Below are 15,644 nucleotides of genomic sequence, written 5' to 3' on the forward strand. Positions count from 1 at the left end.
TGAATGTCTTATCATTAAAAAAAAAAAAAAATGCTTGACAAGGTCTCGCGTACATTTCCTAAATAACGAATAGAAATGGGGTGAGCTAAAAATATAAATAAAAAATAAAGAAAGAAGATGGATGGGCATGAACTCTCAAAAATAAAAACTATGGAAAATAAAGAAATGTCTCCCTATCGGGAAAATAATTCATGAGGAAAAAAATAAAAGTTAACCCAGAGTATTGCTAATTTGCTACCAGATCCATGATTAGTATACATCCATCCACTGTTTTCTCTTATTGTGCTAAATGAGAGGAATCAATAACGAGTTATAATTTCTTACACCCATACTGCCCATGATTCTCTATTTTCACCCCCCCTCTAAAAAAAAGAATGTCGGGGGCGGGGGGCTAAAATTACATATATATACATTTCTGTTAAAATGGTATAATAGAATATATTTGCACTTGCAACATAACCTTGACTCTTCACTGGCGTAAACGCTAAACAGAAGCGCCACAACATGCTATGAAATGGTCGCTGCAGCTTGACTGACTGATGGCACGCGATCTTGATCCGTAGAGGAGCTGAAATTTTCAGTTTCTAGCTCAACACTGGCGTCTTTTGATCTGCCACATGCATCAGAAGGAATGTTGATGCCAGCAAACCCAATAATGACGGCAAGAGCTCCAAGGTAATCCATGAGATGAGGGGCATTGCCCATTACAGAGTCGACTATAGCTGCTAATGGGATCTGAATTGTTAGTCCAGCCGTTGCTACTGTGGTAGTCGTCAGAAGAACAGCCTTGGCCCATAAATAATCACTCAGCACATTATCTAACAAACCTAAACACCATGCAAAAAATCAACGTTATTCAGTTTACATTGAATGCATTTTTGTAAACCACATGCGATAAATAAATTCTAAAATCAAATCCCTTGATAAAAGGAAAGACTATTTGCTATAGTAAGCAAATAGCAAATACTGTATCTGCAATGGCCACAGTTCTGTATCTGCAAAACAAAGGAAAATGGCATCCCTTCTAACTCATTGATGCGACTTGAACCTAGGATCTCATCCACAACCTTATTCTAGTCAGGTGTGGCTGGTAAAAATGGCGTCAGTTATTATGTTCTCCATTTGTCAATAGAAGCTATTTTCCTTGTACAACTGATGAATAAAACAACGAACGCAAACAGGATACAAAAGCATTTGTGCCCTCCCTGTGTCATCTTATGCCTTCAACCAACATCATCTCATTTCTTAAGAATGCAATTATGGATTTGGTATCTTGGTTGAAATACTAATATCTTTCTATTTTTTGGTATGAGATCTAGGCAGTTGATTATCAAAATGCATTTATTTCTAATCCTAGAATTTTTCTAGCAAAGCATCATTATTGCTTATAAACTATCTTCTCACTTCATATTCTAAAATTATGTTTTTTCCTACACAGTTCTAGTAGAATCCACCCCTCTAATCTTATGGGTAAATCAGATCACATATCAAACCTTAACCTCCACCAAAACTAATAACACACTTTGTAGCTAACCCTAGCCGGAATTGCAGCAATGTATCTTTAATATTGGTGTTTACTTGAGAGGAACAGCGTGCAATGATTGGTGCTTTGACATCTGGACTTGGGAGTAACTTTCTAAAATTGATTCCCCAAAGCAATTTCAGAAAGACAAGACACAGTTTACTCTGCCAATATAATATCAAAAAAATAACCCCAAGGTTAGGACTTCCAAAGTACAAACTAATAGAGGATGGAAAGAGCCAGGTTGCAGGAACCGTAAATCACCTTGGCTTGATAATCAAGCTTCTAATTTCCAATTAAAATGTGTAGATCTACTTGAATTTTGTCATCGACAATTGAAATAACATGACGACCGTCACCCAGCATCCATCAACGGGCCAATTCTGAGATTGGTCACAATAGTGCTTCATATGGCTACAATTTCAGATCACACCGAAGGATAGATAGAAAATCTTACACTACATAGCTTTTCCCCGGGAATTATCCTATACAAATGCCACTGCCCAAGTCCTTCTAGATTGTGTGTCTGAATTTTGATGGTAAACCCATAAGAATACAAGAGAGAAGTGGTTCCTTGAGAGGATGCATTAAGTCATGAGTTCACTTACAATGGTGTCCTGTGGTAATCCGGAAAATTAATGTTCCTAACAACATTTTTAAGAAAGTCCTCCTACCATATCATCATTTTCCAACTGTATTACACATTACAAAGTACAATCCCAGTAGCTGGAGATTAAAACAAATGGTCCAGATGGCAAAATAGAATCAGAGACACTAATTTGGGCAGTTATGTACCCAGTAATTACTATGTTACAAGGATAGAGAATATACCCGATAAAAAATGCTCTGGTATCTCCAGAACATAAAAACAGGGAAGACAGACAAAGGTATGACCTACTTATTTACCATAGCCAAGCACACCATTTCAGACAACTTTTCTTCTTTCAAGACAACCGATTATAAAGCAACCGCATCATGTAAATGAACAAAAAAGAAAATGAGATAAAAACAATGATGATGCTTAGACACGAACCTTTTCCAACAATTAGACCAAACTGCTCCCAGGTAAGCAGTTCAAAAGGTTCCAGCTTGGTGAAATTAAGAATAAGGGCCACAGGAAGGAAAATCAAGAGGTTAAAAAGCCCTAGAAATCCGAGGAACTGTGCCATACTGGCATGTCCACTTTTTCCATCATCATCAGGTAGCTTCTTGCGAATAAGGGTAATATACACAGCATATAGTGCTGATGATACGATTGCCAGAATGTCTCCAAGAAGGGGGTTTGAAGCTGCAGTTAAACTGGTTTGAGAGTCCCCTAAGCTGACAACTATTGTTCCAGCCATACAAAGAAGAACACTGATGAGCTTCACCCATGTAAACATCTCACCCAAGAATGCTAGAGAGACCAAAAACGTAAAAAGGCTGGATGCACTGCTTAAGATGGTATTTGACTGCAAGCAAAGAAGAGGAACTAATTAGACTAGAAGGGGAAAACATGTGCACAAATCAGATGTGAGATGTGGAATACAAAATTAAGAAATGCTTACCGTGACTGTTGTATACTTCAGCGAGAAATTAAATGTGAGCTGCGCAAAAAACCAAAATGGGCATATCAATAAGCTAACTTTTGCCACTCTAGTGCGTGTCCAACGGCCTTTTGCATCAACTCGTTTATCGAAGTTGCCACTGGCTTTATCTTGATCTGGTAGAGAAGCTTGAATCTCATGTGATACAAATTCTGCTTCAGAACCAATACCTTCTCCATGATGGCTAACTTGCCCCGCTTCCAAAAGCACAGATGGATTTATGGCTTTTGCACCTAATTCACTCTCCCCAAGAAGAACAACCTGCTCTGATTCCCGTAAATCTTGCAAAATGCCACTTTTCTTATTTTTCCAAAACCATAAACTTCCGTACGTATCCTCCAAATAGCGCCCAATCTCAACTAGGGGAATGTAAACCACAAATAGTGAATTGCAAATGTACGTTATGAGGAATGGTGAAACCCCTGCATCTAAAACGGACTGAACCACATAACTAGCAGCTATCCAGATAGATGCAACGGCAACTATGTAAATCAAACCCAAAAGCCATCTCCAAACCTCATGTGTCATGCTTTTGGAACCCAATAATACACCAAACTTGTTCAAGATCCCCCCAATGATTCGCTCACCAATCTCTGATCATTAGAGAAGCACTAAGCAATCCATAAAAAAGGAATCAACTTCTACAATACCCACCAAGGAAATTCTCCTCCAAGCAGAAAATTTGGAGTCCCCTAGTCCCAATTCACACCAAATACACCTAAAAACGAAAAAAAAAAAGCATTAAGGACACAGAGAGAACATAACTCTAAACCGGAACGTTTACCAATAATAATAAACTTGCGGTATCAAGCACAAGATCCTAAATAACAATACATATAAACAATTCGAAAAGATCTCACTGCAAAAACTTGTCGGATCAACCCCAATAATATAAAAAATAGAACTGACATTGATGCAACGAAACTTAAATTAGAATTCGACAAATTTATAGAGCAGATAGAAGAACAATAAAAAAAAAAATAGAAGTACCTGGCCAAAGAATAAAAGTTGATTTTGATCTTTGTAGCTTGTCGATGTTTTGCCCCGATTTCTTGGTTGCTGCATTCACGCGGATCTCTCAGTTTAAACCATTCACTCAAATGTTGGGCCAATTTACAAGGACAAGTTAGGGTAATAAATTCGGAGAGAGTTTTTTTGGTCCGACGGGCTCCCCTGAGAACATAAAACGAAAGGTAAAAACAAAAAAAAAGTAAATAGTAAATTACACTTTTGCCGTTGGATTTTACATAGTTTGTACGCAGCAGCTGCCAATCGGATTGGGTCGGGTTGAAGTTGTTCCTGACTCCTGAGTCCATTTGAATCTGACCCGACTAATTAAATAAGTCAAATAATTTTTATCTTCAAGTCTGACATGTTTGTTTGAGGAGAAATAATATTTAGAATTATGAATATATAAAAATCGTATAATTATTTTTAAAATGTAAATAAATATATGATTAATATGAAAAGAAATTAATTTTTTAATAATAAATCTTTAAAAATAAAATAATTATACAGTATTTATACACTTTATGACTATATATAATATTATTCTCATTTTATTATTAGTTGATATGACTTATTCTTATAGGATAATGCTTAGGGCTAGTTTGGATGTTGGATTGCATTATGATTAACTCAGTTTAATTTAATTTTAAACTGAGTCTAACATCCAAACATATAACTCTTAAATTATTAAACTTATCTCAATTGAAAATATTTTTACACGTGAGATCCACAAACTTTTTCAACTCAACACATCTGTTGCCCAGATGACTAACACAAGAATGGGGTGAATTGAGTTGTATTAAAAAAAATAACAATTATAAATCAAATATATAATATAAAATATAAACAAAATATGAAATAACAATAAATATAAAGAGTAAGGGTAAGAGAGAAGCAAACTCAATATGTTAACGAGGTTCGGCCCCACTGCCTACGTCCTCGCCTCAAGCTACCCCTTGAGGATTCCCAAATTCACTATTCAACCTCTTTCAGGTGGAGATAAAAACCTATTACACCTTTGAACAACACCGCTACAAAGGATCCGTGTAGAACACCCTCTACACTTGCAATCACCTTACACGTGGTGATTCAACTATTCCCCGTGTAGAATACTTTCTACACGCACAAGGGTTATACACACTCTTTTTCTGATACAAAAGCTAATAGTAGGTAGGTTATCAGAAAACACTCCTCAATGAGTGAAATAAGAACAATACAGCGCAAATTATATCTCTCAAAATGAACAAGAATTAATGCTCAATGCTTAGAGAAGAGAGAATGAAAGCTTTGAATGAATGTTGTATGCTCTTAGTGTTGTGAATGTGAAGCTCTCAAATGATCTATTTATAGACATATGAGACTTCATATTCAAATTTAAAAAGATTCACATGTCAAAGACAACATCATTCACTTTTTCAAAAAATTCAAATAAAAGGTTATTCTTTTTCAATTGTCAAAGACAACATCATTCACTTTTTCAAAAAAATCAAACCTAATATTTTACTTTTGGCATATGACAAAATGAACACACTTTCCTTTTCAAAAAATTCAAACCTAATCTTTTACTTTTTGCATATGACAAAATGAGCACACTTTACTTTTCAAATTTTTCAAACAAAATCATCTACATTTTGTATAAGTCTAAAAAAGCATCAATCACTTTTGAAAATATTCAAATAAAACATGCACATGTGAAAGAATTATTTTAATGTTTTATGATAAAATATTAATTTTGAGCATTAATCCTAATTTCGAATTTTGAAGAGATTTACAACATTACTCTATAATTTTAATGTGAACTTGTTCCATTCTTGCTCATACTTGTTTTCTTGATGTGCTTGACTCCATTGTGTAGACAACTTGAGTTTGAGACTTCTTTATTCTTTGAATTCATTTGTTATCATCAAAATCCATGTGTAAATATATAATTACACAAAACTTGAAATCTTAGGTTCAACAATCTCCCCCTTTTTTATGATGACAAATACTTGATAGAACTTGAAAGCTGTATTAATACTTAAGCTCCCCCTGAGAATGTGCGTTAGTTTTTCAAGCAAAAGTATAAATAGAATTCCAAGCATATATAATAAGTTTAGCAATTCAAACAATGTTAATGTTCTAGTCTAATACTTCTCCCCCTTTTGGCATCATTAAAAAGGATCCGCAACAAATAAATGGATCTGAAGAAAACGGTGCGTTAGTAGATACTGTAGATAGTTAAAAAATAAATAAATAAATTTCATCCGTCCATGACCCGACAAGTGCGGCTGGAGATTTGAAAAAATCGCCTGATGTTGTTGACAAACGAGATTGAAGGCTCCGAGTTTCTAAAAAAAATGTCATTTTCACCGATCGAGAAAAAATACATTGCTTTTTGACTTGGATGATAGCTTGTCTTGTTCTTTATGCTATCTCTATAAAATCAGTCCTGAAGTTCATCCAATCCGCATCAAGTTTTCTTCTCATCTCTATAACTCATCTGCATTCCTTCAACATTCTCGTTTTAAGCCTTCTATTCTTTTCTCAATGGCTCATTCTTCTAACATTTCTCTAGATCCATCCATGAGGCATTCTGCATCTCAACCTCATGTCCTTTCTGCAGCTGCCATTGGTGCCATATTGCAGCAGGAAAATAATAATCTGACTAATAAGTCAGATTCTGATGCTATTTATGACTTGGTGAGTCTTGGGACTCGCTACTCTTCCTCTATTGTTGCTTTTTCTCAGCGGCTACAAACCAAAAATCATGAAGTTGAAAAGCTCAAAGAACAAATTGTTGTACTTCAACGAATTGTTCAAGAGTCTCACACAAGGGAATGAATCATTCGGCAGAAGAATAAACAGTTGAAATCTTTATTAGATTCTTCATTCCGCTTGCCGGTTCCCATGGATAAGAATGACATGATATTGTATGAAGAGAATGAGCGTCTCAAACATGAGGCTAAGAATTTCAAGTTTATGTAAAAGTATTTAAAAAATCTATCTCTATTTTTATTGACTCTAGTCTATCTTTTAAGAAATATTCATAGCATGCATCATACCTATTTCTCTTTTGATCATACATAATCTATTTTCTGGTAAAGGCTTTGTGAAAATATCTGCTAACTGATCGTGTGTATTTGTGAATTCTAGTACTATATCGACTTTCTGCACATGATCTCGAAGAAAATGATATCTTATTTTAATATGCTTAGTTCTAGAATGTTGTATTGGGTTCTTTGAAAGATTTATAGCACTTGTATTATCACATTTGATTGGAATGTGATTATACATGAGTTTAAAATCTTCAAGTTGTTGCTTCGTGTAGAGAACTTGAGCACAACAACTACCCGCAACAACATATTCTGCCTTAGCAGTAGATAGTGCAACAGAATTTTGTTTTTTACTAAACCAGGAAACTAGTGCATGACCTAAGAAATGACATGCTCCGTTAGTGCTTTTTCGATCTATTTTATAGCCAGCATAATCTGCATCTGTGTAGCTGATTAGATCGAAAAATGTGTACTTAGGGTACCATAACCCTAAATTAATTGTACCACTAAGATATCTAAGAATGCGCTTAACTGCAATTAAATGTGATTCTTTTGGAGATGATTGAAAGCGTGCACATAAGCACACACTAAACATAATATCTGGTCTACTGGCTGTTAAATATAATAAGCTATCAATCATACCTCGATATATTTTCGAGTCAACTGGCTTACCGGATTCATCTTTATCAAGTTTAGTTGATGGGCTCATTGGTGTTCCAATTTCCTTAGCATTTTCCATCCCAAACTTCTTCAGTAATTCCTTAATATATCTTGATTGATTGATGAATGTCTCACTTTTTGCTTGCTTAATTTACAATCCGAGAAATAATGTAAGTTCTCCCATCATGCTGATCTCAAATTCTTCCTGCATAGTCTTAGCAAAAACTTGACACATATTTTCATTAGTAGCACCGAATATTATATCATCAACATAAATCTGAATCAAAAGAATATCATCATTTTTATATTTAATGAAAAGAGTTGTGTCGATTTTTCCTCTTGAAAAACCTTTTTCAATCAAGAAACTACTAAATCTTTCGTAGCAAGCTCTAGGAGCTTATTTAAGTCCATATAGTGCTTTTGTGAGTTTGAAAACATGATTTGGGGAAATATGATTTTCAAAACCTGAAGGTTGCTCAACATATACTTCTTCATTTATAAAACCATTTAAGAAAGCACTTTTAACATCCATTTGAAAAAGTTTGAAATCTTTATAACAAGCATATGCAAGTAGCATTCGAATAGCTTCTAATCTTGCGACAGGTGCATATGTCTCATCATAATCGATTCCTTCTTTTTGATTAAAACCTTGGGCTACAAGTCGAGCCTTATTTCTAGTAATGACTCCGGACTCATCTTTCTTGTTTCTAAAAACCCATTTTGTTCCAATAATAGTATGATTTTTGGGTCTAGGAATAAGTGTCCAAACATCATTTCTTTCAAATTGATTCAACTCTTCTTGCATAGCTAGAATCCAAGATTTATCAAGAAGTGCGTCATCAATATTTTTGGGTTCAATTAGTACTTACACCTTGTGAAGGTTCTCCCAAAATTTGTTCCACTGGATGATCTTTCACAAATTTCCACTGTTTGGTTGCATCTTGTATTAAATTTTGATGATCTTTCCTGATGGCTCCATGTTGAACTTCCTCTATTGTTTTCTCTTTGTTGAGATTGAGACTTCCGTATTATTTATACCTCCTGTTTCTTCATCAATAGATTTCTTGGAGAGTGAAGAATTAGATTCATCAAATATTATATGCATAGATTCTTGTACAGTCAAAGTCTTTTTATTGAATACTCTATAAGCTTTACTATTAGTAGAATACCCGAGAAAGATACCTTCATCAAATTTTGCATCAAATTTGCCTAAATTATCACTGTCATTCAAAATAAAACATTTGCATCCAAATACATGAAAGTAACCAATGCTGGGTTTTTTCTCATTCCAAAGCTCATAGGGGGTTTTATCTAACTTAAATCTTAGCATAACATTATTTATAACATAACATGCAGTACTTACCGCTTCGGCCCAAAAATAACTAGGCAAGTTGTTTTCATTGAGCATTGTTCTTGCCATCTCTTGAAGAGATCTATTTTTCCTCTCTACTACCCCATTTTGTTGAGGAGTTCGAGGAGCAGAAAAATTATGTACAAAACCGTTTTCATCACAAAATGTTTCAATATTTTTATTAACAAACTCTTTTCCCCTATCACTTCGGATACTTGAAATAGTATAGCCATTTTCATTTTGAATTCTCTTGCATAACTTGGTAAAGACATTATGTGTCTTATCTTTATGAGCAAGAAAGATGACCCAAGTATATCTAGAGAAATCATCAACAATAACAAATGCATAATATTTTCCTCCTAGACTTGCAACTCTATTTGGTCCAAAAAGATCCATGTGTATCAGTTGCAATGGTCTAGTAGTGAAAATATGTTTCTTAGTTTTAAAAGAAGTTTTTGTTTATTTACCAAATTGACATGTATCACAAATTTTGTCTTTAAGAAAATATGTTTTTGGTAAACCTCTCACAAGATCATTTTTTGAAAGTTTGGAAATAAGTTCTATATTGGCATGACCTAGTCTTCTATGTCATAACCAACTAGTTTCATTTTGAGCTGAAAAACAAATTGCATCTTGTGGGGTAATTTCTTCAAAATCGATTGTATAAACATTGTTACTTCTAAAAGCAATAAAATAAATATTACAATCATGATCATTCAAAATAATGCATTTATCCATTTTGAAAGTAACTGTAAATCCTTTATCACATAATTGACTTATGCTCAAAAGATTATGTTTTAGACCTTCAACAAGTAGAACATCTTCAATTATGAGAGAAGATTCATTACCAATTTTACCTATTCCCACGATCTTCCATTTCGAGTTGTCTCCAAATGTCACGTGTCCTTCTTCTTTAGATCTAAGATCAAAGAACTTAGTCTTGTCTTCCGTCATGTGTCTTGAACATCCACTATCTAAAAACCATTTGTTTTTGCTTGTGGAAGACTTCATGCATACCTATAAAAACAATTAAAATGATTTTTCTTGGTACCCAAGTTCTTTGGGTCCTTTATTTATTAGTATTAGAAGAAACAAGATTTTTAGGTATCCATATGGCTCTAATAGTCATTGTATGATTTCTTCTAATAGCACAAGTATGATAATTATGACCATTTCTATTACAAAAATTGCAAATAGCATGTGACATATATGAAAAACTTGAATGATTATAATAATATCTTTTTTTGACAAAATTATTTTTATAAAAAGAATTTTGAATATTAGTCTTTGATATAAAATGATTATCAAAGAAATTTTTATAAGATTTGTATTTTTATTTTGGCATATATCCCAAATCTGCATTGTCAAAAACACATCTTTGACAACCAAGAAGTTTTTCAAAATTTCTTTTTCCATTTGTAAAGTTTTCAACAATATTTTCTAAATCGGTTTTCTTCTTATTCAATTCAAGATTTTCATCTTTCAAAATGATACTTTCTTTTCTTAAAATTTCAATTTCTTTTGTTAAAGAAGAATTTTTCTTTTTCAAAGCAGTATACTTGATACCCAATTTTTCAAATTCCTCATATACCTCTTCTAAAACATTTTGCAATTCTTCATATGAAGAATCTTCAATATTATCAAGATTTGTTGCCTCAATGTCATCTTTAGCCATAAGACAAAGATTTGCTGATTCTTCATTGCTTGCTTCACTATCTGAGCTACTTGAATCATCATCCCATGTAGCTTTCATTGCTTTCTTGTCCTTGTTTCGATCTTTCTTTAGTAGAGGACAATCTGGCTTGATATGACCAGGTTTATTACATTTATAACAAATTAAAGTGTCATTTTTACCTGAATCTTTCTTGGAAAACTTTTTGAAGGATTTCCTCGGAGGAGTTCTATTTTTCTTCAAGAACCTCTGAATTCTTTTTGTTATCATCGTAACTTCTTTATCTTTATCGTCACTTTCTTCATTTTCATCACTTTCACTTTCATGAGGAACAGCTTTAAGTGTTAAGCTCTTCTTTGGCTTTCCTTCTTCTTCTCCTCTTTTCAATGTGTACTCATGGGTGATAAGTGACCCGATGAGTTCATTGACTTCGAGTTTCTTGAGGTCTCTAGCTTCAAGAATCGCTGTAACTTTTGATTCCCAACGTTTTGGTAAAGAGTTGAGAATTTTTCTTACTATCTCCACCTTGGAATAAACTTTGCCAAGAGCTGTCAAGCTGTTTATGATATTAGTACAACGAGTGTGCATACTAGAAATATATTCATCATCATTCATCTTAAACATTTCATATTCATGAGTAAGAATATAAATTTTTGATTCCTTGACTTGCGAAATTTCTTCATAAGTTACTTCCAAGTTATCCCAAATTTCCTTTGCCGTAGCGCAATTTATTATTCTATTAAACTCATTTCCATTAAGAGCATTATATAATAAATTCATAGCAGTTAAATTTAAAGTATAAAGTCTATCGTCTTCACGATCAAATTCTTCTTCTTCCTTTTTGACCTTTACTCCATCAACCACTTTTGTTGGAATATAAGATCCATTTACAATACATTTCCAGATTTCTCTACCTTGAGCTTGAAGAAATATTCTCATTCTAACTTTCCAGAATGAGTAATTATCTCCACAAAAGAGTGGAAGCCGACTGCTAGATTGACCTTCACCAAATGAAGCTGCAATGTTAGCCATAAGATCTTAACTCAAAAGATAATTAATCTTATAATAGAGCTCTTAGCTCTGATACCAATTGTTGCCCAGATGACTAACACAAGAAGGGGTGAATTGAGTTGTATTAAAAAAAATAACAATTATAAATCAAATATATAATATAAAATATAAACAAAATATGAAATAACAATAAATATAAAGAGTAAGGGTAAGAGAGAAGCAAACTCAGTATGTTAACGAGGTTCGGCCCCACTGCCTACGTCCTCGCCTCAAGCTACCCATTGAGAATTCCCAAATTCACTATTCAACCTCATTCAGGTGGAGATAAAAACCTATTACACATTTGAACAACACCGCTACAAAGGATCCGTGTAGAACACCCTCTACACTTGCAATCACCTTACACGTGGTGATTCAACTATTCCCCGTGTAGAATACTTTCTACACGCACAAGGATTATACACACCATTTTTCTGATACAAAAGCTGATAGTGGGTAGGTTATCAGAAAACACTCCTCAATGAATGAAATAAGAACAATACAGCGCAAACTATATCTCTCAAAATGAACAAGGATTAATGCTCAATGCTTAGAGAAGAGAGAATGAAAGCTTTGAATGAATGTTGTATGCTCTTAGTGTTGTGAATGTGAAGCTCTCAAATGATCTATTTATAGACATATGAGACTTCATATTCAAATTTAAAAAGATTCACATGTCAAAGACAACATCATTCACTTTTTCAAAAAATTCAAATAAAAGGTTCTTCTTTTTCAATTGTCAAAAGACAACATCATTCACTTTTTTAAAAAAATCAAACCTAATATTTTACTTTTGGCATATGACAAAATGAGCACACTTTCCTTTTCAAAAAATTCAAACTTAATCTTTTACTTTTTGCATATGACAAAATGAGCACACTTTACTTTTCAAATTTTTCAAACAAAATCATCTACATTTTGTATAAGTCTAAAAAAGCATCAATCACTTTTGAAAATATTCAAATAACACATACACATGTGAAAGAAGTATTTTAATGCTTTATGATAAAATATTAATTTTGAGCATTAATCCTAATTTCGAATTTTGAAGAGATTTACAACATTACTCTATAATTTTAATATGAACTTGTTCCCTTCTTGCTCATGCTTGTTTTCTTTATGTGCTTGATTCTATTGTGTAGACAACTTGAGCTTGAGACTTCTTTATTCTTTGAATTCATTTGTTATCATCAAAATCCATGTGTAAATATATAATTACACAAAACTTGAAATCTTAGGTTCAACAACATCTTTATACATGTGACTCACAATTTTTTTAACTTTTTATAACTAATATTAACATCTAAACTAATTTTAGATAGACTTTTACTAAACTCATTCTATTATCTCAATTTATTATTGTTTATAAAAAATTAAATTCAACTCAACATTCAATCACAGTTTTAGTAAACAGACGACTTTGACTGTAACGTGACCCGACACAATATATACCCATTTGATCTAAGAAAAAATAATAATGAAAAGAATACTAAAAAATAAAATTAAAATCTGTTATAGATATAAAATGATTATATAAAAATAAATTACAAATTGATATTACTTCGTAAGATTTGTTAGATCTATTTTATAATAAAAATAATTTTATAATTTAATGTTTCATATCAAACTATATTAATTTTTAAATTTATTGTTACGTAGTCACTTTATAACTGAAGTAGTTCTCAATAATATTTGATCCTTCCGTTGGATAACAGGGCAAAGGCTACGAAGAAAATCTCAAGAACATGTTTAAATGAGTGCTTCACAAATGCTTGAGAAAAATCAAGTGGCTGACCACTAGGGAAAAAGGCTGACCACATTGATCCGAATGACTTTCTTTTTGGCTAGGAAAATTTTATGTGCAGTTATTTTTGCGGACTTCTTTGTACACTCCAGTAATATGATTGGTTGTGTATTAAAAAAAAATTAATCCAGCCAATCATATCAGTGGAGTGCGCAGGGAGTGTGAAAAAATGACTGTATGTAGCATTACTCTTTCAGCTAATCCATCGGATCAACTCTCGTAAATTTGTAAGTTGGTCTAATATGACTTAATTATTAATAGAGTTAAATTAAAGTCAGTTTAAGGATTCTTTTAGATTCGGAGATAAGATGAGATAAATTAAAATGATTTATAAATAATAATAAGATTGAGTTGAGTCGTGATAATATAAGGTAATTTTTAAAAATTTTGTATATTTAAATTAAAAAATAAGATGAGATGGTTTTAACTTTTTAGAGATTTAATAGATATAGGTCTCACAAATTATTACATATTATTTGTAATCATTTTGTTTTATTTATAAATAATAATATTAAATTATAAATTACCTTCTCAAATATAATTTTTTTATAATATGTTTCAAAATAATATTATAAGATGACAATATTTTTATTAAAATATATTAATTTAATAAATTTAATTTTTTATTTTTTGCCAAGAAATAATTAAATAATTAATTATATATTTATTACTCTCGATTGTGCCCCTCCCCGTTTTCCCCTGCTCTGAATTCCCTTCTCCCCCTTCGTTTTTTATTTTATTTTTTGTTTTCAAATCTTCTCCATCTCACTCCTGACTGTGCCCCTTCGTGTTTCCATCCTCTCTCGTTCTTTTTTCGTTTAACTTAAATTTAGAAATAAGATTATATGATGAAAATATTTTCATAAAAATAAATTAATTTAAGAAAATTGAAAATTTCTCTCTCTCTCTTGTTTGTGCATAAAATGTTTATTAAAATGGTGAAATGCTTAAAATGATTTTGTGCTTAAAATTTGTTTACGCCGTCTGTATTTAAAATGTTTATTCAAAGCTTCATTAAAATATATTAAAAATTTTATGCCCGTAATTTGTTTATTAAAATATATGAATTTAATATATTTTATATATTTATAAAATACTTTTTATCAAAATATTGTGCTTAAAATCATTTCCCATTTTCAAGTACCGATGGTCATTTTGCCCAGCTTTAAAACTTATTTTATGCAAACACCGTATGAATCCACATTCTTAATTGAAAATTACTTAGATTTGTTTGTAAAAATTTCTATCCTATAATGTTCTCAACAACTCGGCATATAGCAAAGAAAATGTTGAATCTATGTATCTATTTTATAGTCTATCTCATATAAAGTCACATTATTTTATAATTTTATTATTATAAAAATTACTTATGGACCAATCATTTATTAAAATAATTATTTTGAGTTGTAAATAATTATTCATCTCTAATTGCAGCCATAGCTCAGATTGATTCTAAAGTCATGTCAAGATGATATGATGAAACTGCAGCGTCACCATTTGCATGAATATATTATATATTAGTAATACACTAATACTAAGACTATTAATCTATTAGTATATAGTAAATTAGTAATAGTTATTAACTTAGTTATATGTATTAGTAATATATAATAGTAGATATTTATTACTAATACATATAACTAATAATTATATCTAATAATAGTATTACCATATCTCTTCAAACCCCACATATTTATTAATACTCTATGTCATACTATATTAAATAATAGTAAAATACTCTTATTATTAATACTCTATGTAGTTATAGTGATTTAATACTAATATATTACATATTAAGTTAACTATACTAATACTATTATTATAAATTTATACATATACGATATATTATAATTTATACCATAACTCTTATAATATGTTAATATACTGATATAATACTAAATATATATAGTTATAGACTTATAATGATTTAGTTATTATAAATTTATGATTAGTATAACT

At 31.7% G+C, this 15,644-nt stretch overlaps 1 protein-coding gene across 1 annotated transcript; it reads right to left on the reverse strand.

Annotated features, from left to right (window-relative positions):
- Positions 1 to 249: 249 nt before the first annotated feature.
- On the reverse strand, positions 250 to 4,300 carry LOC122303709 (thiamine-repressible mitochondrial transport protein THI74). The gene is made up of 4 exons (XM_043115613.1): positions 4,099 to 4,300; positions 3,070 to 3,826; positions 2,556 to 2,973; positions 250 to 827 (listed from the first exon to the last, which is right to left on the reverse strand). Exons 2-4 carry the CDS (start codon positions 3,634 to 3,636, stop codon positions 508 to 510), a joined length of 1,305 nt encoding a protein of 434 aa, XP_042971547.1. The 5' UTR covers positions 3,637 to 3,826; positions 4,099 to 4,300; the 3' UTR covers positions 250 to 507.
- Positions 4,301 to 15,644: the final 11,344 nt, after the last annotated feature.

Source organism: Carya illinoinensis, chromosome 3 (genome assembly GCF_018687715.1).
Source record: "Carya illinoinensis cultivar Pawnee chromosome 3, C.illinoinensisPawnee_v1, whole genome shotgun sequence".
Lineage (NCBI taxonomy): Eukaryota > Viridiplantae > Streptophyta > Magnoliopsida > Fagales > Juglandaceae > Carya > Carya illinoinensis.